The sequence below is a fragment of the Elaeis guineensis genome, chromosome 5, assembly GCF_000442705.2.
Source record: "Elaeis guineensis isolate ETL-2024a chromosome 5, EG11, whole genome shotgun sequence".
NCBI classification, from domain to species: Eukaryota; Viridiplantae; Streptophyta; class Magnoliopsida; order Arecales; family Arecaceae; genus Elaeis; species Elaeis guineensis.
Window position 1 is genome coordinate 130808428 of NC_025997.2, and position 25602 is coordinate 130834029.

A 25602-nucleotide genomic window follows, 5' to 3' on the forward strand; every position below is an offset into this window, starting at 1 on the left:
TTTTCAACATAATGGGCTCTTGCTATTCTCCTGTTATTTTGCTAATTATAAGATTTATACATGGCTATTCAAAAAATAATAATAATACATAAACATACTTTTCCTATCTTGATTATTTGAAGCATCTATGACATAAAGCTGATCGAATAAATTAGCTGAAGACACATGAAGCCGCTCTTATTCCAGTACCTACTGAAGCACATCTTATTCCAAGCCTCACATGGTTGAGTCGGATGGTATGCCTACCCGACAGCTCAGGCTCACAACATAAAACAGTCATGAAAGAGACATGGATCTAAACCTACCGAAGATATTTACATAACTGGTCTGGCTAGCAAAAAGCAACGGAGTGGGAGCATGTAAGTGCAAAGAACGGCTAAAACTGGTGTACTTTGTGCAGCATCTGCGAGCCAATTGCCGAATTGGATAACTGCTCTGAACTTGGTGAAGCTTTTATTGGATGATCACTAGCTGAATCGCTTGTAACCTGTTTTGTTGTTCCTTTGGCAACACTTACATCTCTTTCTGACAGCTGGGACTCCATCAATGACCGGACCTGGTGTAAATTTCTATCACCATCAGTACTTCTACTTGTGCATGTAAATGGTAGTGTGTGTATCAACAGAACTAAATCATAATCATGTTAAGAAAAAAACCAAAAATTGATAGGAATACCGTTTCCAGACGTTTCTTGTGAACATCGACAGGTACCTGGAATAGTTACAGATGTGCATCATGATTTGTGGAATCCTTAGAGAAAAAGAAAGTGTGTCTATAAATGATCTAGTGCTTTTAAGATATAATTAAAACATCAGATTGAGATTGAAGGTTTTTAAGATTTAGAAGGGAAAAACCAAATCAGTAAAACAATAAAATTGCAGTTAGCAGAAGAGGATGAAAACAAAGGAAAATTCAAGATGCAAAGGATAATAATGAGCAGTGCTAGCATGTCTGCATGGTGCTTTCAATCAAATGACACGAGAACTAGTAATGCAACACATACTATTTACTTTTAGAGCATACATATGAATCATGCTCAAAATCCAGTACCCAACTTTCTCACTTTCCTAAGTGTCTCTTGTTGGATACTCATCAAAAGAATTATTTGTTTGCAACAATCGCTGTCAAGCTGCAGTTTCATGTCAAAATTCACCTAGTTTTTTTTTTTTTTTTCACAGATACATATCATTTAATGTTGCTCCCTCTTTTGTGTTATATCGTTTCAAGCAATTGTTGACATTAGAACTATAGAAGACAAAAGCATCACAGTCCACAAGAGGTGCACTTTCATGTCCAATCTTTCAACTTGCAGAGGTTCTTCTAATCCTTTCTCACTGATGCATCCGTTCTAAGGTTGCTTCCACCTCGCATTATAGTCATACCACTCAACACAACATCAAAATAAACATGCATATACATGAACAAATGCAAACATGTGCATGCACATATTATATTACGAAAGCAGCTTCCTGCATTCTTCATTTTAGTCAAACAAATCTTTGGCCCTGATTCTCTGGAAAACTTTTCATGGGATTTCTTTTCTTTTTGACTCTCTGGTTTATGATAGATGCCTCAAAAATGGACCCACTATCACATTCTGCATTTATTTTCTCCAAGTCTGGCAATCAATTTACCCACAAAAGGCATAGCACACGTGCTCAATTTCTTCACAGTACACCAAATTGGTTTCGTAAGATCCCTGTTACTTGTACAAATATTTATTTCATATCCCTTCCACAAATCAAGCAATAATGGCTTAATACCTCTCTTCCATAGGGGTAGGTGTGTTATTGTACGTCAAACTACTCTTTGGAATTAATACTGCAAGGCTTCTCTCCCAGTTGCCAGCATTTCATTATCAGTGATTTAATCGACCAATTTATGAATCAAACCGGCTCAGAACTCCTCTACTGCTTACCCATAGTTAAAACCTGAATAAAATGTCAAATATCTACAGAACGACTTATAAGTTGAATATCAAAAACTCCTTTTCATTATGTAATCATTGATTCTAAAGTAAGATCAATGGCATTACAATTATTTTCTTGACTTCATACCATAATTAAAAGGAAGAACTTGAAGCCATCACTCTGATAACATAATATACTGCACATATAGCAATTGTATTATTATTTGGACAAGTTGACAGAGTACCATCCACTGACAAACACAAGCAGCATATGATGCTCTTAACAGAAGCAGAATTTGACACGGATGAAAGGTTTTAATCTTGTGGAAGATCTCAGTTTCCATCAGTGTTGGACATTCACGGATATGATATTTATAAAATTTTGGACTTTCTATCTTGGATTTTCAGATATATTGGCTGATACGGTCAATATATTAGCCAACTTTTTTACTCACTTATTCTACTTATATAAACTTTTTTATTAACAAATTTCAATATCAATGTCTAATAATGGCTGTTAATCTCAGTTCTACCATATCAACCAATATTTCTATATCTCATTCCTGATATATTAACCAAGATCTTGGAAAATCTCAGTCCTTTCCAAAGTTCCCCAACTTCCATCTAGCCCAAAATAAACCAAGATCTCAGTTCATCTCAGACTCAGTAACCCATGTAGATACCAAATCTCAGCTTTTAAAAACCTCGAAAAGATGTGAAAATATACAATGATAGAATAAAGATGGATGTTAACTTCACATCCTAGAATAAAATGAGTGGATTGCAGCCTTATACAAAACTTCAAATTTCTATTTGGCTGACCTACACAAAGGAGAATGGTTCAGAGCAGTTGTCTAATAAATTTGTGTGATGTCACAGTTAAGCAGTTGTATACAAGAAAGACAGCAAGAGTGTTGACATAGACTTTGTAAGATTTGCAAACATCGTGAATCAACACATTTTCAACCAATTATTCGCGAAGAAAGACGATTCGGCGGAAAGTGGAGATCAAGAAAACAATAATACAACACATGCAAGCATCCATTCTTTCTCTTCCTTTTAGACATGATTTTCTTTTAATTGTCATGCCATTTGAACAATATCATATAACGAAAAATCAGCAGCATATTACACCAAAACAAGAGGCAAGATAAGCAAAGCAGACATCATCAAGCATTGATCATCAAACATTTCTTCCACAAACATTATTTTTATAATGACCGCAAAGGGGTAGTGACAAGCTAATCTAGCTGCACAAGACAACAAACAAAATTTACAATGCTTCTAGACTAACAAGTTCCCCATGACTATACACATTTTCTTGGTGCTGCCTATATTCCAGACACAAAGGCTTAGAGTCTGAAGCAGATTAAGAACACATAGGTATATCTGTACTGCGAATCTTTGAAAAAAAAAAAATAATCAGGTAAGTTAAAGAACATTTCTTACAGATTTTCCTTGCTGATTCTGCTCCTCCTTTGAATAACCAGGAATGGTCAAGTTCCAGTTTTTCTCTGCATAACATCATTCATCCATTAGACTTTAGAAATTGAAACAGCAAATTTATAGCAAATGCATGTTTTAAATTCTTCATTTAAAAGTCTTGTATTAGACACAAACAAATGGGGAAGCAATGTTTTCTCCGACTACATTTGGAATTTGTCGAGTTGATAGCAAATATCAAAAAGTCAATGATCACTTAAATAATAAATGCAACCAACCAAGAAATCAAGAAGAATTTGCTATTATCAGCATTTGAAATTTTATATGAACAAACAAGGATTAAACATTAATAAAAAGGTTTGTTTTAAAGAACAAAAAGAAAAGCACAAATCACCTGTTAATATTTGAGTTCAATAATTATTATACATAAGTAAACTAAATGGATAGAAGTGCTATTGAATGAACTGCTAACCTAGGTGTAGCAATACATCCTTGGCCTCTAATGTTGAAGACTTACGATGCTTTGCAAGACTGCATGCAAATGTGGTAACCTGCATGCATTTAAAATCATCAAGAGCCAACTCTGACATTAAATCAGTCACTGTAAATAAGATAATTGATGACAAAATATGACCAATATCAGGGACTTGTTCCCAGACCAATTGATTTACAGGCACAAGATGCAAGAAAACATACCACATAACATTACGTGCATGAATGAAAGAGCACATAACAGGGACAGCAAAATTGCATGGTAACGCAACAAGCAACAGCAACAAAAGATTACAAATAAGGATAGCATAAATTCTAAAGCATGCACAAATGAATGTGCAAGATAACTTTTTCAATGTGCTGAAAAACAAAGACTAAAACAGGTGACACAACTTGAAAGTTAGCCAGACTATTAAAGGACAGAGTTTATTCTATGTATACCATAGCTACTTCTGACTAGATTGATAGAGTCAAGCATCAACCAAGTCAGAGCATCCAAAGTAAACATTAGTTTCAGTAATTCTGTAAAACAACATTCTCTGAGCAAAACAGCTTTCTGACAGAAATGGCAGAGACACATTCATATACATAAAAGCACAAAGTGTACTCAAATATAATAAGTATCACCCGGTCACAAAAAGATAGAAGACAACTGATTAATCTTTGGAAATGAAGCAATAACATGTGACAAGAAAAACTTGGCTAGTATCTATTGATAGTGAAATGCATGTGATTTTAGTGAAACTATCTAATGAGATCTGTTCTTCTATATCACAAACTTTGGCTGAAGGATGTAAGATTCTAAATATTTTCCTTCTAGACCTGTTGTCTGCTGTACATTCTTTAGTTTTCTTTCTTGTACCAGTCCTGTTTGATCATAACTCTGAAAATATTATGTTAATATGAGAAATACCATTAGCTCACTTCAGTTTAGGCATGGGAGAAGAGCATTCAGATTACATACGAAGCATCAATAAGGCCCCTCACTGTCACTCAATAGAAATGGTAAATTTTCAAAATGTAAAGTACAGAAGGATTAACAAAACTGTAAAATTTCCCTTCAAAAATGAATGAAACCAGTTCTTGTGGATAAGTAGTTTCCACATACAAGAAAAAAAAAACATATGTATAGATATTAAATTTACCATTGCTCATGAATTTTATGACAAAACAACTACACTGGTGCCCAACAGAATGTGGATACTGCAGCACTGACCGAAAACACACCACAAGCATGATGCACTAAGCAAACACAAAATCAATGACATGACAAGTAAAACCACCATAAACACTGACAAGGCAGCATAGAATTTACTTATGAAAAGCAGCTACTACATAGACTGAGTTGTAAGCTGGTTACTTATTTGAAAACTGACAATGCCAGCTAGTTTAAGTACTTGTTTCTAGTTTGGCATTCAATAGCAATTTCAACAAGTATTTTACAGATTCCACTAAGTATGTTTAAAATATTTAGGTATTTTGATTTTGAGTAACTATCACATACAAGGTTCGCAATAATGGTACCAGACCCTATACCAGTACCATCCAGGTATAGTGTCAGTATGCCTAGTATGGGGGGTCAATTCAGTGTATTAAGACTTGGTATGCCCCCGTACCAAGTCTCGGTTCGGTACTAGAACCATACAATATGCCTGGCATGGGATGGTACACATTACAGTGACCTTGATCACATGTTTAACCTAAGTCTTTATGGATTTAATATGCATGTGAATACTATTTTTTTGGTTATCATGTCTATACATTTTGAATGGTGAAGCTTAAAATTACTTGAAAGAAGAAGGAATCACTAAAATTTTGATGACAGCAATTTGATAACCCAGAATCAATTTGGAAATAATTAGATTGATTTTGTGGCTTAGCTTAGTTCACAACATCAAAATGGATGAAGTATTCCAGTTACTAGCATAAATTTATAATAGATTCATTTGTTCTATGTTAACATAAGGACAGCCAAGTAAGACATTCAGGAATTCCTATGCAAGCATAATATAAAGATAATGGCTCCAAACATAATGCAAAGTCAAATAAATCCTTGTATAAAGCAACAGTTTGGAAGCATTTAGCTAGATGTGCCTCGAGAGTAAGATCACCATACATACTACTCAGTATTGAAATAACCTATAAAGGTCAATGGGTCATGACAGCAAGAAAGAAGAGAATGCACTAAACTAAGTTGAAATTTATGGCATTCTTTAGACTAAGTGAACTTTTGATACTGAGTTAGAGTTGAATTTTGGTCAATTATAAGTGCCAAATTTGTAGATATCAAACAATCTACCTAGAAACTATGGCACAGTTTGGATGGATACCTCAAAACTAAACAAGCCTACCTAATGCAATGGATTACATCTTGCTCAGAACAAGAAGAAAAATAGAAGATTGGGGGTTTGATTAAATTTCACTGCCAATGACAACAGCATGGTTGTACACAGTATAATGCGGAAGGAAAAAATAAAAAAGAAAACAATTGTGTGCATTACTGAATTAATGAAGTCATCAGCCATCTCCAAAAGGAGTTCTTCAACTTCAGGATCCAGCTTACATTGGGGATCCACCTGAAAGGATATTAAATAAAAGTAAATAAATTCAACATACAATACATGAAAGAGAAAAGCATTTTAGGATACATACTCAAAAAAAAAAAAAAACCACAAGAAAAAAAAACTGCCCCATAATTATACAACACGATCATGAAGTCACTTGTCAGTAAAATGATGACAAATAAACTATAATAAATGCAATAAATTTAACAAATATTCCATGAAAGCCTGAAACATCTAAAGGGATAATTTAAGAAAGATGATTCAACAGAAAACAACAAAAAGAGATATTGCCTGTAGATGTATGTAGACAGACATGCATTATTTGCTTCATTGCACATGATTGTAAACACTCAGTCACCCATCACTTAAAAATAATTTCATCTGAAAGATCAGTAACAAGCTCTGTCCTTCCTCATTCCACCATCCATCAATTTTACCATCCTTATCTTTTCAGTGCTCATTTAATACAATCCATTTACAACATTTACTGATAGTATATTTCATTTACTTAATCATTAAGAGTCAAAAAAGCTTTGCAACATGATGATCCTGAAATACTATCTTCCAGATGGTTTAAGTGTCAGCATTTGTTGGTTCATGTCAGGGCAGTTGCAGCAGCAGGCACTGGCTTGGCGTGACACCTATTATCTTTTAGCTTGTACTCAAAAAAAAAGTGACTTTTGAGCTATCTTTTTTCTTTTTCCCAGCACAACACATTCTTGGCCAGCAATGTGCAAGAGATGCTTAACTCCTTGATCTGTCATCAGTACAGAAAAGAACTTTACAAAACTAGATAGCTAAACCATTAATAAGATGTACCTGTGAAGCTAAATCCTGGATCCTTCTCTTTCCAAGAAGTTGATTAGTTGCTTCCATCCCTTGACTTGAACTACCACCAGTCATAGTTGTGGCAGATGCAGGTGTTTCTGGTTGTGATCCAGTCATACTTAATGACTTTTGGAGTGCGGGCCCTGGCATCCTTGGAGATTGCTGCTGCAGCTGCTGCTGCTGCTGCTGCTGCAGCTGCTGCTGCTGCTGCTGCAGCTGCTGCTGTTGCAGCTGTTGTTGCTGTTGCTGCTGCAGCAATTGCTGCTGCTGCTGCAGCAATTGCTGCTGCTGCTGAGTGCCCAGTTGAGACTGCTGTTGTGCCAGTTGAGAGATCTGCTGTTGAGTCAAGCCCATGGCTTTTTGATGCAGCTGAGATGAAGACAGTTGTTGTGGCAAGAAGGCCTGTTGCTGCCTCTGCTGTTGTTGAAGGTGATAAGAAGGAGAAACTGATGCACCCATTGATGGCTGCATTTGCTTCAGCCATTGCTGCTGCTGAGAGAGGGTAGTCTGCATCAATGCTGATTGCCCATTTTGAGTTAAACCAGGTAGCTGAGGGTTCATTGCTGCTACTGATGTCGTCCTCGGTAAGCTTTGACCAGGTAGCTTCTGCTAAATTGATTCAGTTATAAATATTACAGTTTCTTTTAAAGAAATACAAGACAGTAGACCATAACAGTTGCAAATTCAGACAATTAAACTAAAGAGAGCAATAACCATGTTACTAAACATGCACATTGATACAACCAAAAAAAAAAAAAGCACATTGATGACCTGTTAAACAGAGGATGAAAGCACATAAGACTTGTGTATTTGGATTTGGTAATCAATGAACTGGTTATAATGACAAGATATCCCAAAATCTAAAAGTCATGCATAGCCTAGCAATATTATGTTTTGAACATTCTATTCCACTAACTCATTTATTTTGGACATCAATAGAAGATCCCATTCTGTTCAGTCTGGACTACGATTATGAACAACTTAAAATAGGGTGATCCAAAGTGGGTCTCATTGTCCATCCACCCCTCTCACCCTGACTCCATTTCATGCCTCCAAGTTAAATGTTTGGTGGCCTAAAATATCAACCATGCTTCTCTTTTGAGGATGAAGTGGAGAAGGCTGCATGACAACCACCATATTTATATATGGAGTGCATATTTTAAGGATGTTGATAAAGGGGGTGGCCTGTTATAAAATGGTATGAAGCAAAAGCAACAACAAATGAAAGAGCAATAAGGATGCCAGATGGCCAGGTTGGTTTGGATTAAAGTGGGGCTAATGTATACTAGCAAGGGTCAACCGGTCTGACCCTAGTCCATCTCAACCTGCCAATAGGTTGCAGTTCCTCTCTTTACCGATATTAGAGGGGGTAGAGAGAGGAATTGAGAAAGACTTGTTAAGATGAGATCAAGCTATAAACCATAGAGGGGGTTAGATCAGATTGGACCATGGATAAGAAGATACTTTTCAAATTCTTAAAAAAAGTTTAAAATATAAAAAGAAAATAAAGACTTAAAATGAGTCAACTCTAAAGTAGATAAAGACTACAAAACCATACATAGAAAATGACTCATTGCCACCATCATAAGCCCATATACAGAATGCGTACCAAGGTTCACTATCTCATTATTGGATCCTGTATCGATAACATCCTATTGTAATATTAGTATGCAGTACAATATGAGATAGCAAGGTAATACTGAGTATCGCCACAATACGAGGATTGCATACTAGTATGGTATATCCGGTATGGTATGGTACCGACCAATATGGCAAACCTTGATGTGTACATTTTTCGAATATCTTGTATTAGTTATTTAATATGTCTAAATACCTATCAATGCATTTACCATTTTAGGTAAAATATTTTCGGAAAAAGAATTATATGTTAACAAATATTTGTCAAAAATACAAAAAATAGTCTCTTTCCTTGTACCCCAACTCCATATTTCTTTCTTTAAAAAGTTTGAAAACTTAAAGGGCTTGCTAACTTTGCATGCTCAAGGCTTATATTACCAATAAATATGTAACTACAGAAATCAAATAGTCAAACAAATTATAGAAAATAAAGTTCCATATGACTTGAGTAGTAAATAGCAGGATAGTGTTGGATCTTAAATTTAAAGGATCATGTGATCCATAATATGGATCTAGATCTTATGGTTATGGATCTAGACCTTATGATTATGGATTAAGATCTTATGATTATGGATATAGATCACATGATTATGAGTTTGGATCTCATGATCATGGATCTAGATCTTATGATCGTAACTGATCCCTATTCAAGGATGAAAGATCTGGATCATCTAGAGCCATTTTGATCCCAATCATAAGACCTACATCATGGATCATAAGATCTTAAAAATAGGAATAACTGAAAAAAGGGGAAGCAGATACCAATTTCAAGTGGGACCAACAAACTATGGCGGTGGATTCTAGTAGAGATGGATGAGGGATGGCAGCGCAATAATGGGGCCTTTGTTGGAGCCGAAGCAACTAGCCACGACAAAGAGATGCTAGCAGATCACTAACTGTTGACAGGCGGGGTTGATGGGTTGTAACAAGGTAAGGCCGATGGACCATGATGATGAAGAGATGGGAGGATGGGGAAAGAGGGAGCAGGTGGTGGAGAAGGATGAGAGGAGAGCAGGAAATGTGGGACAAGCAGGAAAGGAGGGGAGTGATGGGAGGAAAGGGTGGGATTAGAGACGAGAGGAGATTTGGGGAAATTGTGAGGAAGAGAAGAATAGGTTTTGCCTTAAATATAATATACCATAAAATATGATATTAGTGCTAAATGTCATTTACTATGAGCAAATGGGTTGGTTTTGTCTACCCCAAACTTGGCACGACTCATCAACCTAGTAGGTCAAGTTAAATGGTTTCTGATCAAATCTACCATCCCTAAGAGCAATGATTAGGAAGAGAAGACAAAAGGCAAAATGGAAAATCTCCAACAATATTTGTCATATTTTGAATACACATACCGATAAATAGACAAGTGAAACAACTCACAAATGATTTCACACATTTCATTGTCCTTCAATCATCCAAAGAAACAAGCAAAAGTGACATGGCATTTGCAAGGTTTTCATGAAACATCTAACACTTGAGTACCTTTAGCTTATGTATCTTTTAAGATTCAACTAGATGGTTCATAGTCAATTAAAAGACAACATCTAGGAAGCACTAGTACACCAAATTAGGTGCCTTGTTTGTATCAGATATACTTCGCAGGTGTGCATCCAATATTTGTGTCAAGTAACCCTTTTTTCAAAATTGAAAGAGAATACTCTAGACACTTCCCAGATTGACTCAATAAACTTTCCAGATACCTCCAAAAATAGGAGGGCAATTTTTTCTCTTTTAATTTTAACTTTCTGAATTGCCAATTTTGTAGTATATGCTAATGAACTATATATAATTGAAACTCTAGGAGGCCATGCGAAGAGGAACTCCAAAGTAGGGATGAAAGTTCTAAAAAAAAATAAATATTTTGTGGCTCCCATAATTAAGACAATGAGAAAGACAAGAGTTCCACTTCTACACACATTATAACTCTTTCCTTTTCTTCTCCTGCCATTCTCTCTTCCCTTTCTCTAAAAGTACATCCACAATACTAGTATCAAAATATAAAGTATACATTGGTGTCTATGGATTTGAACAATAACTAAATGATAAGCTTCTAAAAGTCGATGCTATTTTTTAAAATATGGATTATGTTATTTTGATAACCTACTAAATTTTATGGATGTCTTTTACATGCTTTTTCAGAATCTGTCATATGGATATAAAATGCACATATATTCATTGACTTGACCTACTTGTATCTATGTTACCTTTTCAATAGTTGTCATACTCGTGTATGATCTATATCCCTTATATCTATCCATGCTTCATAGGATACCATGTACATTAAGTCTAATGGATTAATTGTTTCGAACATTGTTTGAGCCCCAGATTAGAGCATCATAGTTTGTTTTCGTCAGCACAAACAAAAACACTACACTACAGCTACTTTTCTGTCTGTTGTGGGTTATACAGAACTTTCTGCATGATCTGAATAGGGACATAAATCAAAGCATAGGTTGAAAGTTCTCATAGGTAGCTACATTTGCTCCATTAATCTATGCATGTGGGTTATAAAATAAAGATAGGAAAGATAACTCCTCTCAGATAGAATAATTGCTTCACCACAACAAAATGATTCATCAAAAACTTGTCAGCTAGAGGGCACACCTGAGGAGATGTGAGACCCGTTTGTTGCGACAGCTGCTGCTGCCTCATTTGCCCATGGGCAAAACGTTGCTGAGCATAAGAAAGAGGCCCATTAGCTCTTAGCTGCGGATTCAAACCAAGCGAATTCATCACCCCCATTGTTTGCATCCCTTGCAATGCCTGTCCTGATGAATTACCAGGATGAAACTGTGTACCTTGGACCAAACCCATCTTCTGCCTTGGCTGCAACTAGAGTGAGAAAGAAGTTAAATTACTCTTCGTATCAGACCTACTAAATTTAGCAAAACATATCCACAAGCAGTAAAAAAAACTTCAAAACAATTTGCACTTCGTTTGTTTAGCTGAAAATGGAGCACAAACATCGTTAAAAGCTCCACAAGTTTCGGTTTTATTTTGTTCCAATACTATTCACCGGAAGTTATTCTAGCTGCAAATCTAGGCTCTCCAATCATCTTCTTTGTTTTTCCTTCAATATAAAACCAACAATGATAAAGAATACCGTCGCATTGGCATGTCAAAGAACTGGGTCTTATATAAAAAAGCATCACGAATCCAAACTCTCGTTCAACATTATTAAAGGAAAACAAGTAATGAAAATAAGCATTCATTCATCACAAAAACGATTCTAAGAATTCCGAAAATAAAACATTTCATCTCCAAGAAATCCATACAAGCGAATCGCACGTGGAGCAAGAGCAACCGATTACCTGCGCGAGCATCTGGGACTGCAGATTCAGATGGGCAGCGGTCTGCCCGGGCAGCATTGGCAGCTGGCCGGCCTGCCCCAATGTCCCGGCCCTCGACAGTCCGGCAGCAGCCATCTGCTGCTGCTGCGGTTGTTGCTGTTGCTGCTGAATCTGCGCCGCGCCAAAGTTCACCTGCCCGCCATACATCCCGGTGTGCTGCCGCATCGCGCTGGCCGCTGCCGCCGCGCCGTACTGCTGCTGAAGCTGGCTTATCCTCGGCATCGGCCCCGATCTCAGGAGGTTCTGCTGGAGCTGGAAGGTCGTGGAACCTGGCATCAGGCTCTGCTGCTGGCTCGGAAGCTGTTGTTGCTGGGCTTGGAGCTGCTGCTGCTGTTGGGATTGGGGCTGCAGGGATTGCTTGGAAGCATAATCCAGGGCGGCGGCGGCGGCGGCGGCGGCGGCGGGGTTGATTTGGGTCTGGTGTTGGGGGATGTGGGGGGAGGAGATCTGCGATAGCTCGTTGATGGAAGGGGATGGGGTGATCTGGGGGGAGGGGAGATTAGGGTTTTGGGTGTTTGGGGTGGGGATGGGGTCTCCACCGCCACCGCTCGGGGTGCCGAGGGGCTTCTGAGGGGAGGAGGAGGTGGAGTTCTCGGCCATTGCCGTCAAGGTGGAGTGCGATCGATGAAGGGCATCACAGAGGATGGGGAAGAGAAGGAAAGGGGACCGTCCCTCGGCCGGTGGTTTTGAGTTACTCGTTCGCGAACAAAAATCACGAGGGCCGGGCACCGGACGGAAATATGGTACGCGCTTGACACGCCTCCTCCAGTGTGTAAATATTTAAAAAGTGTTTTATTAATGTAATCATTAATTTTACAATTAAAAATGTAATATTTTTTATTTTTAAAATATATTTTTTAGCTATTTACATTTCTGATAAAAATATATATCAAATAAATTAATATATATTTTTATATTAAAATGATAAACAATTGATATAACATAGGAATTACCGGTGCATAACAGATGATATAGACCAAGCAAATTAATTATCAAGTAAGCTAATAAGTTCTTTAGATAAATAGTCGGACGATATACATTTAGTATTAATCACAATATAATGTACATATTCAAATAAATTGATACATAATTTTTAAAATATTATATTCACTGATATGCACTATATAAATGGATGATACACACTCATCTATATATTGTAAGCTTCTCTGATACACATTCAGCAATGATTCAATGTATATCTTAAGGTAAAAAGCAAGTTCTGAAAACTGTGTATTGATTTTTTGAACATGTGTATTAAATTACTACGGTGGACGTGCATCAAAAAAATTTATAATATATATCAAAAAATCGATAAATTTGTATCACTAGATTAGGTAGTATGTATTGATGAATATAATATTCAAAAATTTATATATAAATTTATTTAAAAATATATATTAGATTGCTAGATGATTGTTCTGTTAAATATATAACACATGATTATATATTATGTATTGTTGAATTTTATATTTTTAAAATTATATATCAATTCACTTAAAGATATGTATGACTTATTTGATAATAAATTTGATTGATGTATATCACTTAACAATGTATTATGTATCGATAAAAAATATGTTTTGAAAATAAAGAAAAACGAGAGTGTCATGCTTATTATTTTTAATCACGTAACTGACTATTTTGTTAGTAGAAGGGTCCTTTGATTTTTAAATTTTTTTTAATATTGGTATTGGGAGAAAAATAGGAAGCCCACTTTTTTTTTTTTTTTTTTTCCTCTGGTCCCCGCCCGTTTGACGTTTCACCATTCAGCAAGAATCCGGGCTTGTGTCGTGGGAGTAATTTTTTCTTTTATTGATGAGGATGTTGCTCTCTTACCTATGATGATTTATTATTCACTAATAGTCATCGTGTATTCCTTTATTAGACCTTGAGTTTAAAGGACAAGCCTCCCTCTTATCAAAAAGAAAGAGAGAGAGAGAGAGCAAGCAGTAGCACCATCCGAGCAATTGCTTGATGGTTTGAAGCATGGGTGTCGAGCTTAGAGTTTTTAAGCCCTTGATCTAGAAAATTAGTTTTGTCCTCTTTTGATCCAAACACTACTAAACCAGATATTGTTAACAAACCTTAAAATCCATTCGAAGCTACAATTGGCTCCAAAAAAAAAAAAAAGGGATGGAGCTGATAAACAAAGGAACCAATATACGTGCTAAATTTTGCTAGGATAATTCATGATAAAACAAGTTTGCTAGATCCAGTGGTCTGGATTGCTCTGTCAAAGCTCACCTTGATCACTTAGTTGCAATGTACATGTTACATGATTAACTAGTTTGTTACATCAGAAAATATACGAAAAAAAAGGAGAACTTAGGAATTATGTTTGTACTATTAGCAACCATGTAAGTTTTTTTAAAGAGTGAAACTTATTTGAAGAGTTCATGAGAATGAAGATGTTGCCCTTGAAGCAATTTGAGGTTTTCTTCCTTTCATAACTTCCATATTACTCAAGCTGAAGTAGAGCATCGTTTCACTTGAGTTGGCTTTCAAACTTCACTACAACATTGAGACAGTTTATCTAGCCTTGAATTTCTTAAGGAATCAAATAAAGATATAAATTAAACAATTCTGCTACATTATCATCCACATACTGCATCATCAACGTAAAAATTTTAAATCGTTATATCATATTATCGTCTATATGCTGATATTGGTATTAGCAAGAAAAAGAGTGCCATCTATGCATTTTTCAACATCAAAAAGTGATCGGAAATAACTACATTCAATCACATTTGAAAGTTGAAAAAATTAACTAAAATTTATAAATATAAATTTATTTAAAAATATTTATGAAAATTTAGAGAATTAAAAATATAATTTAACAAAAAAATATATGAGAATTTGGACACATTTATTAATTGAGCATCAAAATTGCTGTACATCAACCCTGGCACTTTCTACAATTTACAACAAGAAAAATTTTTTCTACATAATTTATATATATATATATATATGATCAGAAGCATGATATATTTCGTTGCTACTCAAAATCTGGTCTGCTACTCAAAATCTGACCCGACGAGATGGATGGGTAAGTGGTGATGCTTGATGGAGATGGAGAAGCATAGCTCGTTGTTGGATTGAATTTGTAACCATAGATAATAATTAGGGGTAAGAATTCTCCGATGTCTAAATCAAACAAATTTTCAAAAAAAAAACAAAAATTATGAAAGTAAAAGAAGTATTATGTATGAATTTTTTTTGTTATATCTAATAATCCATTGTACTTGATATTTATAGAGATAAGATTGAGAATCTTCGTGATTGAGATCATAAGGTTATCAGATGAGTAGTTGAGCTCTTTCTTTATTTATTATTGGAATGACGAAGATATATCTTATCACATGAATTATCATTCAATTGCTTGTTTTATCTATTAGTTAGTTAATAGTTACGATATGTCTTTCTGAGCAAATTGAGATCACGTTGGGATATAATTGTTCGTTGATGGTTCAGAGATCTACTTGATTGCTGATTTCATTAGATATATATCATTGTCTGATTCAACGAGCTAAGCTGTGAGAGCAAAAATTTTGGGGCAGCAAATCCCAACAACCTCATTCTCATATTCCTTGCAGCACATGAAGCGCAAATCATCGCTGGAGTACAAACTGGCGAGAGCACGTCCGTTTAATCAACATTGCCGACACACGATCTAAGAGTGATTTTACCGTTTCTGGATCGGGTCACCACCGCACTTACCTGCCTTTCGGGAGCCAAAACCGCGTCCGCCGTTTAGTGGCCTTCTCCCTCCCGCACTCGCTCGCTGGCTCTCATAAGGCTGAGAGTGAAGAAAGGGTACCCTCTCTCAGATCTCAGATCTGGCGCTAAGACCTCCTAGATCTCGCATTCCGGCTCTCCAATCCTGAGGTGTTCTTCTTGTCGATTATTCGACTCCGTACCCTCGATCTATATTTTTTTTTTGTCAAAATCCAGCATCTCTCGCTTAAATCTTCGATTTTCTGTTTTCCTATCTTTTTGAGCAAGTGGTGCTTTTTGTCGAGTGATTGTCTACGTATAAAGTAGACGTGCTCGTCTGAAGGAGCTTTTCGATGAATTCCATGGAAGGATTTTTTTTCCCCCTCTCTCTGCTAAAATTCAAGCTTTTACACGTTTTCTTATGGATTTATGGTTCTTACACCGTTTTGGCTTGTACTTTTTAAAGATTGCCTGCAATTGATTGCGTTTTTTAGATACTACTTCTTTACTGCTAGCTTGTCTCGATTTATGGGCTTTGATCGAGACCATAGAGCAATTAATGAGCTTTTGATATGTTTCTTTTGTTTCGATCAGTGTAAGTGCTTGTAATATTGTCGGTGCATAGACTGATGGCGGCAAGGAGAGCAATAAATCCCTCTCGACGATTGGCTGATAGCGGAAGTGTTCCACTCGTCAGCTCACTACATCAGAAGTCACGAACATCTCCTTTACTATCGATTGGTTTGGTTCTCGTGGTATGTTAAATTCATATGCAATCATGTTTTGCTTTTGAATGGAATTGCGTCCGCTGCAAGGGATTAAAAAAGCTTGCAACTTGACTTGCTTGCTTGGTTTTGTACTTTCAGGGCGCTTTTCTTCTCATTGGTTACTCCTATAGAGGCTCAGGTCCGTTCAGATCCCCTGTCAAATATAGATATCGGAAAGGAACTCGTCTTATTTTAAGATGGAATATTGCTGAATTTTTTTTCCCTCATTTAACTGCTTGTTCTGCATAGATCAATTCCTCAGATCTGCTGTATGTGAGCTGAAGTTATAATTTTTCAATGACCAGGTGGATTTGTCAGCGACAAGGAAGCTATAAGCAGGGGTGGAGGTAGATGTCTTTATTTTCTCATCACTATTGATTATTGTCCATTGAGTTACTATTTCCTAGCTCAATGGTTCTCAAGGGTGTTACTGTTGTCCAGCACACTATATGGAATTTGTTTCTTATAGCTACATTGGAGTTCATCTTGATTTCATTCTTACAACATTAATTATAATGTTTGGGGCTAAAAGCAAATTTTCGCTTCCTTTTGTGTCAGCGATATCAACTTTAGTCAAGTTTACCTCAGAGACTCCAAAGTAATGCTAGAGTGTTCCTATTGTAAGAAGTAACAGGTGTCACTTATTTAGGTTGGCTGAGATATCCAATCATCCTTGCATGTGTATTCCCTGTTGCGGTCAAAGACTTAGATGGCTCTTATGGGTGGCTCTTTACGCCCGCGTGTGTGAGCTATTGTCCACTTTAGCCCATATCAGGTACCGCACGGTTTTGTCCCATATAAAAGATGCTGTCCTTCCACAACAGTAGCTCCTCCAATCAAGGGGACTCTATGTGCGTGGGCAGGAGATGGTTCCTCAAGGGCTCGGATGGTTTGTATTGGTCGAATGGCTCAATCTCTGCACCTGCGTGCGTGAGATATTGTCTACTTTAGTTCATATTAGGTATCGTACGGTTTTGTCCCATACAAAAGGTGCTTCCTGGGGGGAGAGAATGCCCCATCCCATATAAACCAGAGTTTCCTTTGATTCACAATCGATGTGGGACTAAAGATGCTGTCCTCCCACAACATTCCCAAACTTAAAGCTCCTACTTCTTCTACCTCCTTTTTCTGCAAAGCATAAGTTCACAAGGATTAAATTTTACCAAAATCAATCTCTTTTTCAATGCTTAATGCACAATTATTTACTTTTCATTCTTTCAAGAGGCAAACTATCTGTTGTGTAAATGGAGGTTCTTTGCATTTGCTGTCACTCATGTTATGTACATTTGACACTTTTATTCTACCTCTCTGATCCATATTCCCCAACCAAATCTAATTTGCAATAAAAGGATACACACTTGTGATGTAATTCTGTACAATACACAAATCTTTTAAAGCATCTTCAACCCTATAAAAGACTTGCCATGCTTAGCAAATGCACAACTCTTTCTTATTTATCCTTAAGATAATTCCTCATCATTGTTTATTGACTTTCACCTGTACAAATATTATGAATCAACACCATACACTGAAAATTGGCTTGCCAACTATCTATGATTTTCTCATTTAGAAAGTATAGACAATATTTATGGGTTTAAAGCTGAAGCAAACTGCAGGCCAACTATAATATGGGCTCAAGAGAATCATTATCAGTAGCTATAACAGCTTGCCACAAACACGTATGTTCCATTGAAGGTAGAAATGCTGACTGTACTGCCCCATACCTTATGTTGTACTGCCTTGTATTGCATGCTATATCGAGCCGTGCAATCTTATTGATATAGGTGTATTGTTTGTGCCAGTGAATTGTGAGTAGATATGAGGGGCATTCCATTTTTGCCCGGGTTATTGGTACTTGATTGGCATGCCCCCACACCACAGAATTTTAAACATTGGTTTCATCAATGTTGCCACTAAGTTTATGAAGGATGTCCTTTTTACCCCTAATACCTACAAGATTTCCTATGCTGTTGCTTGTCATCAAGCTATTTACAATGCAAGACAATGTACATTACTGCATTCTTTCCATTTTATTATTAAATCATATATCCTAGTAAAAAATTGGTTCAGTTGTAAGTTGTAACCTTCCTCATCTTATATCCAACATGTTCTTCACATCCTTTTATTGGCTTGTTTTCTGTATGATGGGTTTCTTTAGTGGCTTCACATATTTTTAAACTAAGCAGTGCTGAAACTTTTGAACATGCTGTGGCATGTCAAGATGCTTATTAGGATGTTCTGCTCTTAAACGTATTGCAACTTTAGCAACTATTATGTTAGCAATACAGATTATTTAATCAACTAACTTTCTAAAAGAAATTGATGCCTGAAGTGCTTCTCAGCATGCAACAATCTTTCATACGACTTAAACAAGTATTAAGCACATTGTACCTGGAGTCAAGATATTTTTTGTGGTGTGAGAAACTCTGAAATATACATGATCTGATATTTCTATGACATGCTGATATGCAAATGCTGATTACAATATGAAAGGATGCAATTTGACATTCTCCAAATTTTAGGACTAGGATATACTGATGTGTAAAATGGATGAACAATATATAATCACAGACATGTCAACAAGTTAATGATTTAAGACATGATCAAATGGTTGTAAGTAACTTTTTTCCAGAGAAGTTGACATGTGTATGTTTATATCTTATCATGGATAAAGTACTTCAATTTGCCATTTTCAAGGATTTCTGTATATGCAATGGCTTTAGATATTTGGTCACTGCACATGCTGAATCATTTTGAACACTGAATCTTATAAAGTTTAACATGTAACCAATGATACAGTGAACTCAGGTACAACCTATGTTACTTGATTGGGTGGTGGTTGCAGGTGCCTAAGTGTTGGACCTTTCCAAAGAATTTTCTCTTCCAAAGTCGTGTCCAAGTGTCATGCCAGTGTCTGTGTTCAATTGCCAGGTGTGGCTACTTTAGGCGAGATTGAAGGGTCTAAGTAAGATAGGGTGCAATGTGCGGTGCAAGTGTCTAAGTATCTGGTAGGTCACATTGGGTGTGTCATGATAACTGGCAGCATAACCCTTTCTGAGTGCCCTTATGGCCTAGGTACAAGGCCAGGACCCTAGACTGCAATTCATAATTATCTGTTACCAATTTATCAGTGTTCAAACATTTAGAAAAATGTGGAGCTTACTCCTTGGTTCCTTTTATCGCATGTGGATAGTTAATGGTCTATAGTGGCACAGCAAAACTACTACAGATTGTCCAATTCCAAAATTTTTCCAACATTTATGTATACTGGTGTAAAGTTTGCTATATTGTTATTCTGCAGCACCATTATCATTGTTTTGATCGGTCACCTGCTGGCTACATAAGCCTGATGTTGTGGGTTATGGATTATGGATTCAATCTGTTTTTCTAAGTTCTCTACATTTACAATTATCTGTTAAAAATTCATGGACATGTTATACTATTCTATATTCTGGCTGGATCTAGGGACGTAATTTTTGGTGCTACAGCATCTTTCATTATGTTACAGATGTATTAGTTCTGTTCAAATGGATTGACCTTCTTTTCCTTACAAGTTTTCAATAAATTTCTCTATATCTGCAGGTGGTTCCTGTACATTAGAAGTTCTACAAGCAATTCCTATTCTGAAGAAAGCATATGGAGAAAGTATGCGTAAAGTTTTGCATGTAGGCCCTGACACTTGTAAAGTGGTTTCTAAGTTGTTGAAAGAAGATGGCGTTGAAGGCTGGGGTGTGGAACCTTATGACTTGGAGGATATTGATGCAAGCTGCAAGACCCTTGTGCGCAAAGGCTTTGTCCGTTTAGCTGATATCAAGTTTCCTCTACCATACAGGCCAAAATCATTTTCCCTTGTCATAGTGTCAGATGCACTGGATTACTTATCTCCAAAGTATCTTAACAAGACCCTTCCAGATTTGGCAAGGGTATCCTCAGATGGTCTTGTTATATTTGCTGGTAGTATTCAGTTCATTGGCATCTTTATTCATCCATTCATATTTCTCTAACATTGTCAAAGTTAATGTACAGCTAATCACATAAGAAGACATTACACTTTTGGTATAAAACCAATTTGAGCAAGTGATTAAAATAAGAGATCTAAAAACTGCCCAATTTTGGGGGATTTGGCTTGCAATGGAATTGATGGCAAAGTGGAATTGATTAAAGTTTAAGAAAAAGCTGCTTTTTATTTATATTTCAAGCATCAATCTGACTCCTATAAGTGTTGCATGGTTTCCTTATTTCAAGCATGAAGTTACCTTTGGTGCTTCGAATTTCCATGTTTTGAATTGGTAAACGGAGGTAAATTATCTTTGGATCATTATTTCGAGTTTATAATGTAGGGCTACCAGCCTTGGTTATGTTGCCCTTCACACCAGAAAGTAACATAGTGGAGAACTTGTGGTGAGGAAAAGGGTTGCTTTGACTGAGGTTTCTTGCTCATGTAGTAATCAGGATAGAGAAAGATTCATTAAACAGATTCTGCATGAATGGGGCTTACTATTTTTTGGGTTCTGGTCATGGTTGTGGTCCATTTACAGGAAAAATTACTACCTTGATGGAAGGATTAGACATGCCTTATCGTTCATGTTACAGTTCAAAAAATGGGTCTTTTATGATTGTCAGGTTCATATATGCCTTATTTTTCATGTTACACTTCACTACTACATGTTTGTGGGTGGGCTGGCATGTTGGGCATTCAACTGGTGAAGTTATGACTGACTTTTATTGCTTCCAAGATGCATTAGATGCATCAGGACATGTGTATGTATCACATGCATATGTGTGCCTTTGGGCTAAAATATAAGATGGGCTAAATTGAAAAATCTACATCATTAAAATGTGATTTTCGATATTTATAATTTCTGGAAACCAAAAAATCATTGTTTTTTATAGTTTCCAACTTCTGCATCAGCTGGATGCATATTGCCCATATCCTTAATTGGAAACAAATCGTGAAGCCCTGCTTTATGTTGGTGTATTAGTTGTAGGCAGTTTGCTGGGGTCTGTCAGCTCCCACAAGGGTAGCATATTTGCTAGTTAGAAAGAGTGAATGAGCTTTATGATCTGCCATGATTTTCTATTTGTATGTCATAGGCATGATGGTGGCCTATGTTCATGGTTGCAGAGTATTTTTTGTTGCACATACTTTATTGAGATGTATTACCATGCTTGGGAGCAGGGTTCTAAAAACCGTCAGAGCAGGATGATACGGCGGTACCATACTGTTCTGGTAGAAAACTGGCCTTGGTACGCAATGTGTCAATATGGGATGCAGTCCTGCACCATGCATCCGTACCCTGTACTATAGCAGTTTTTCAAAAGACTGGTATGCCCTCCAGTACTGGTTTTTGAAAACCTTGCTTGGGAGTTCCATATTCCCTTTAAGAGGTTTATGTCCTTCACCATCTAGGTTTATCACTTTGATATATTTAGCAAAACAAGTGCTAGTGGTGATCACCTTTTTTTCAGAAGAAAAGTTTAATCTGGACATTTTTAAGCTATGGCTCCATTAGTGAACTTATTCTTTGAAAACCAAAGAAGTTTGTGCGAATATTCAAAATCTCGATTCTATCATTTGGCATTGGTATTTTGGAAGTAACTATTCTTTGTTTAAAAGCTTGTGAACCCCTTCTGATCCTATCATCAGGCTTGATATCTGCAAAGCCATGTAAAATTATCATTGTGTACTTTAGCTATATTTCAGAACATTTGAGAGGATTAGGCCAACGTTCCTTTGAAAGAGACAGAAAGATAAATTCTTCAGTTGTCTCATTCTGGTGTATGATTTTAAGAGCCATAACTTGATGAAATATATTGAAGTGTTGGTATAGCCTACTTCTATTAAGCTGACAATGGATCAGGGAATTCTGAGTTCACATCCATCATGTCAACATTTTGATATAGTGGAATATGTGGAACTCCAAAAATAGATTTGACTTCAATTCTGAATTTCGAGTTCCCTATTACCTACCAGAAAAAAAAACTTGAATGTTATCATGTTGCCTGCTTAGATTAGTCATCAGCATTTACTATAGCAGTGGGTGAATGTAATCAATGATTGCGCTTAAGGATTAGGTGTCCGCAATATTGTCAGTGTCAAGGCAGTAAAAGTTTCCTCTTTTTTTAATCAGGTATTTTCTTTAACGAAAAGGATTAAGTAGTCTTCCTTTCCTGTCATTCTATTTGCAGGCTATCCAGGTCAGCAGAGAGCTAAGGTTTCTGAGCTGTCCAAATTTGGAAGGCCGGTATGTACTTTAATTAATCCATATCTGTTTGCTGCCAGGTGAATTTATTAATATTCATGATCAACTTGATAGTTAGGTGTTCCCACCTGTGGATATAGTGATTATCGTTTTAAAACTCTCTTTTTTATTTTCTAGACAAAACCTTGTATTTGATTATTTTCTAGTAAAATCACTTTTTGACTTGCCAACAAATTCATCTGCTTCTGTGTTGAATGTGAATTTCATAATCCATAATTGATTTTATTGTTAAAGGTCCTGTTTCACTTCCAGCTACATCATTATCATAATTACCTTTATGCTTGTATCATATGGTAACATAATTCCGTTCATCATAAAACTAATAATGATAACTATTTGGAAACCAAGGTTTTCATCCTGGTCATTATCTCAGTTGAGATATCAATTTGTATCGGAATTGGGCAGTCACAATATGATGTAACTCACATCTCAGCCCTTATTATTTCAACCGATATAAACTGATATAGCTCGATATATCAGCTGATTTTTATATCAAAATGATGACCAAGATTTCCTAGTTTGCCTTTTAGAATCTCAAATTGCTTTTTGTAATTAAATATTCAAATCACTCTTTAACAGGGAACTTAAGCTGGGTTTACTATAGTAACTGAGATTTCGGAAATTGCATTTCCTTCAATATTGCCCACCCTATTTTCAAGACTTCTATGTTGAGCAATATAAACTAGGATCTTGGTCTACCTCATTATTGAACAACTTTGGAGATGGTTGAGATCTCCATAACCAATAACATTGTCAGAAATGATGATTGGACATGACAGCTGGGTACTTGATCATGCTAAGAAAGTCAAAGCTAATGGTACTAAATGATCTCTGGATTTTTCCTTTGGACTGAATAGATTTCGCTACTCAAGAGTTGTTTTCTGCCTCCTCTCTCTCTCTCTCTCTCTCTCTCTCTCTCTCTCACTCACTCGCTCGCTCTCTTCTCTCTTCTCCCTGGCTGAGGAGGGGGATCCAGTCTTGCATGTTCAGGAGTCACCATGCTACTAGCTGTGGTTTACAATACTACTAGAATGGAACGCTACAAATGGTGCCATACCATTCTAGCAGGTTTCCAACACCAGTGCACAGTGTATTGTTAGGGGACTCAGTCTTGTACCATGTGTCGGTACCCAGTATGGTACCATTCCCGTAAAAACAGGTACAAGGTGTAGGGTAGTTCAAACCTTGCTGGCTGCCTCTCTCTGTTCCAGTCTCTAGCTCTTCTAGCTCCTTCCAATTCATGAACAGGACTGTCTTCTCCTCCTCCTCCTCCTCCTTCTCTCCCTCTCTCTCCGTGTGCGCATGCGCGGTGTGCGTGTGTGTGTGTGCGTGCGTGGGGTTGGGGGGGTGGGGGTGAGGGTGGCTCTAGGCTTGCATGTTCAACAGACCATGCTGGCAGCCTCTCTCTGCCTTATTCTTTAGCTAATCTAGTCCGATATCATGCATGAATAGGACTTGTAACTTCTTGCAATGCACCGTCATTTGTTAGTGGAGCATTCTGGAGACTGGATCTGGAGACAAGGTGATGTGTGCCCGCTGGCCCTATGGGATCTTGTGTACACTGACTTTATGAGCTGTGCACACACTAGAGTTGTGTGACCGCCCGTTTGTATCACAAAAAAAAAAAAAAGAAATCTACTCCCTTAGTTTCTTCTGACAAATAGACTTCCAATCTGGAACTTAAAACTCAAAATTGTCAACCTCTTCTTCTATCACAGGGGCTGTGAGTTCCAAATTTTTATCACCCTCTCTCCCCAAATCTTCTAGAATGGCCAGAGCGTTAACTCTACAGTGTTGTCATTGTCAAAGTGGTGACACTGATATCATTCTGCTGTGACTGATTATTTTCGCACAAAGAATGTTACTCTTTCTGCGTGTGCTATTGCAAACTCTAATGACACATTGAATCAATAAATCCTTTTCTATGACATTGTATTTGTCTAAGCGATGACAGTTTGGGAGTTTACATGTAGGCAAAATTACGGAGTTCATCTTGGTGGATACGATATTTTGTTCAGAATGGCTTAGAAGAGAATGAATCTGTCATGAAGAAGTTTGAGCAGGCTGCAAGCAAGCGGTCATACAAACCAAGCTGCCAAATTTTCCACCTCAGCTCATAGTATTCATTTTGGCATACTTTCACAAAAAATCAGAGCACAATGAGGTCACTTTAAAACTCTTTTGTGTCAGGCATTTTTCATATACTTCAGGTGGTTTGCTGCCTATTATCATTTTGTGTTCTGATTGTAAGATTTTTGCTATTAATTGATGGAATTACTATGAAAATCTATGATTTAACCTGTTTTCCTGGTGCATTAGTGTAATTAATGTTTGAATTCCCTGTGATGTGGTCGCAAGACTCATCTCAGTCATGTTTTGGTCTTGTTTTAAAAGAAATGCTGTTTTTGGTGCTTGTATTTCTGCTCTGATTCTTTGCGCTTGATAAATTAAAAGGCTATGCTACTAAGGCCACCAATTTCAAATATTCCAGGCTGCTTGTTATAACTTCTACCAACCAACAGAATGACCCAAGTCCCTTAATGGACTGGCACAGTTCCTATATTTGAGGTGAACAAAATGATAAACCCTGTCCACTTATTTCAAAATTATGGTTTATTCCTTCGCATTATGTAA

The 25602-nt window shown here is 36.8% G+C and overlaps 2 protein-coding genes across 4 annotated transcripts; one reads left to right on the top strand and one right to left on the bottom strand.

Annotated features, from left to right (window-relative positions):
• Window positions 1-12974, bottom strand: LOC105046359 (transcription initiation factor TFIID subunit 12b). Of its 2 annotated transcripts, none has more exons than XM_010924927.4 (8): window positions 12186-12974; window positions 11479-11706; window positions 7228-7842; window positions 6346-6420; window positions 3825-3903; window positions 3359-3423; window positions 676-711; window positions 1-556 (listed from the first exon to the last, which is right to left on the bottom strand). In XM_010924927.4, the coding sequence occupies exons 1-8, from the start codon at window positions 12822-12824 to the stop codon at window positions 377-379; spliced, it is 1917 nt and encodes a 638-aa protein (XP_010923229.1). In that variant the 5' UTR covers window positions 12825-12974; the 3' UTR covers window positions 1-376. The 2 variants fall into 2 exon arrangements, with proteins under 2 accessions (XP_010923229.1, XP_010923230.1); XM_010924928.3 differs by having other exon boundaries at window positions 83-556; window positions 11479-11700; window positions 12186-12971.
• Window positions 12975-15863: 2889 nt separating this feature from the next.
• Window positions 15864-25292, top strand: LOC105046358 (probable pectin methylesterase CGR2). 2 transcript variants are annotated; one of them, XM_010924925.4, is made up of 7 exons: window positions 15864-16109; window positions 16533-16693; window positions 16805-16844; window positions 17011-17052; window positions 20288-20659; window positions 22895-22950; window positions 24942-25292. In XM_010924925.4, exons 2-7 carry the CDS (start codon window positions 16568-16570, stop codon window positions 25086-25088), a joined length of 783 nt encoding a protein of 260 aa, XP_010923227.1. In that variant the 5' UTR covers window positions 15864-16109; window positions 16533-16567; the 3' UTR covers window positions 25089-25292. The 2 variants fall into 2 exon arrangements, with proteins under 2 accessions (XP_010923227.1, XP_073114711.1); XM_073258610.1 differs by lacking the exons at window positions 15864-16109; window positions 16533-16693 and adding an exon at window positions 18322-18400.
• Window positions 25293-25602: the final 310 nt, after the last annotated feature.

Bases quoted from the DNA above. Each gene is read 5' to 3' on its own strand.
- LOC105046359 (XM_010924927.4), bottom strand. From the start codon at position 12,824: ATGGCCGAGAACTCCACCTCCTCCTCCCCTCAGAAGCCCCTCGGCACC. The intron at 712-3,358 runs GTAAGAAATGTT...TAACTATTCCAG, and splicing joins AGAATCAGCAAGGAAAATCT to GTACCTGTCGATGTTCACAA. The intron at 557-675 runs GTATTCCTATCA...AATTTACACCAG, and splicing joins ACAAGAAACGTCTGGAAACG to GTCCGGTCATTGATGGAGTC.
- LOC105046358 (XM_010924925.4), top strand. From the start codon at position 16,568: ATGGCGGCAAGGAGAGCAATAAATCCCTCTCGACGATTGGCTGATAGC. The intron at 16,845-17,010 runs GTCCGTTCAGAT...TTCAATGACCAG, and splicing joins TTACTCCTATAGAGGCTCAG to GTGGATTTGTCAGCGACAAG. The intron at 22,951-24,941 runs GTATGTACTTTA...GTTTACATGTAG, and splicing joins TGTCCAAATTTGGAAGGCCG to GCAAAATTACGGAGTTCATC.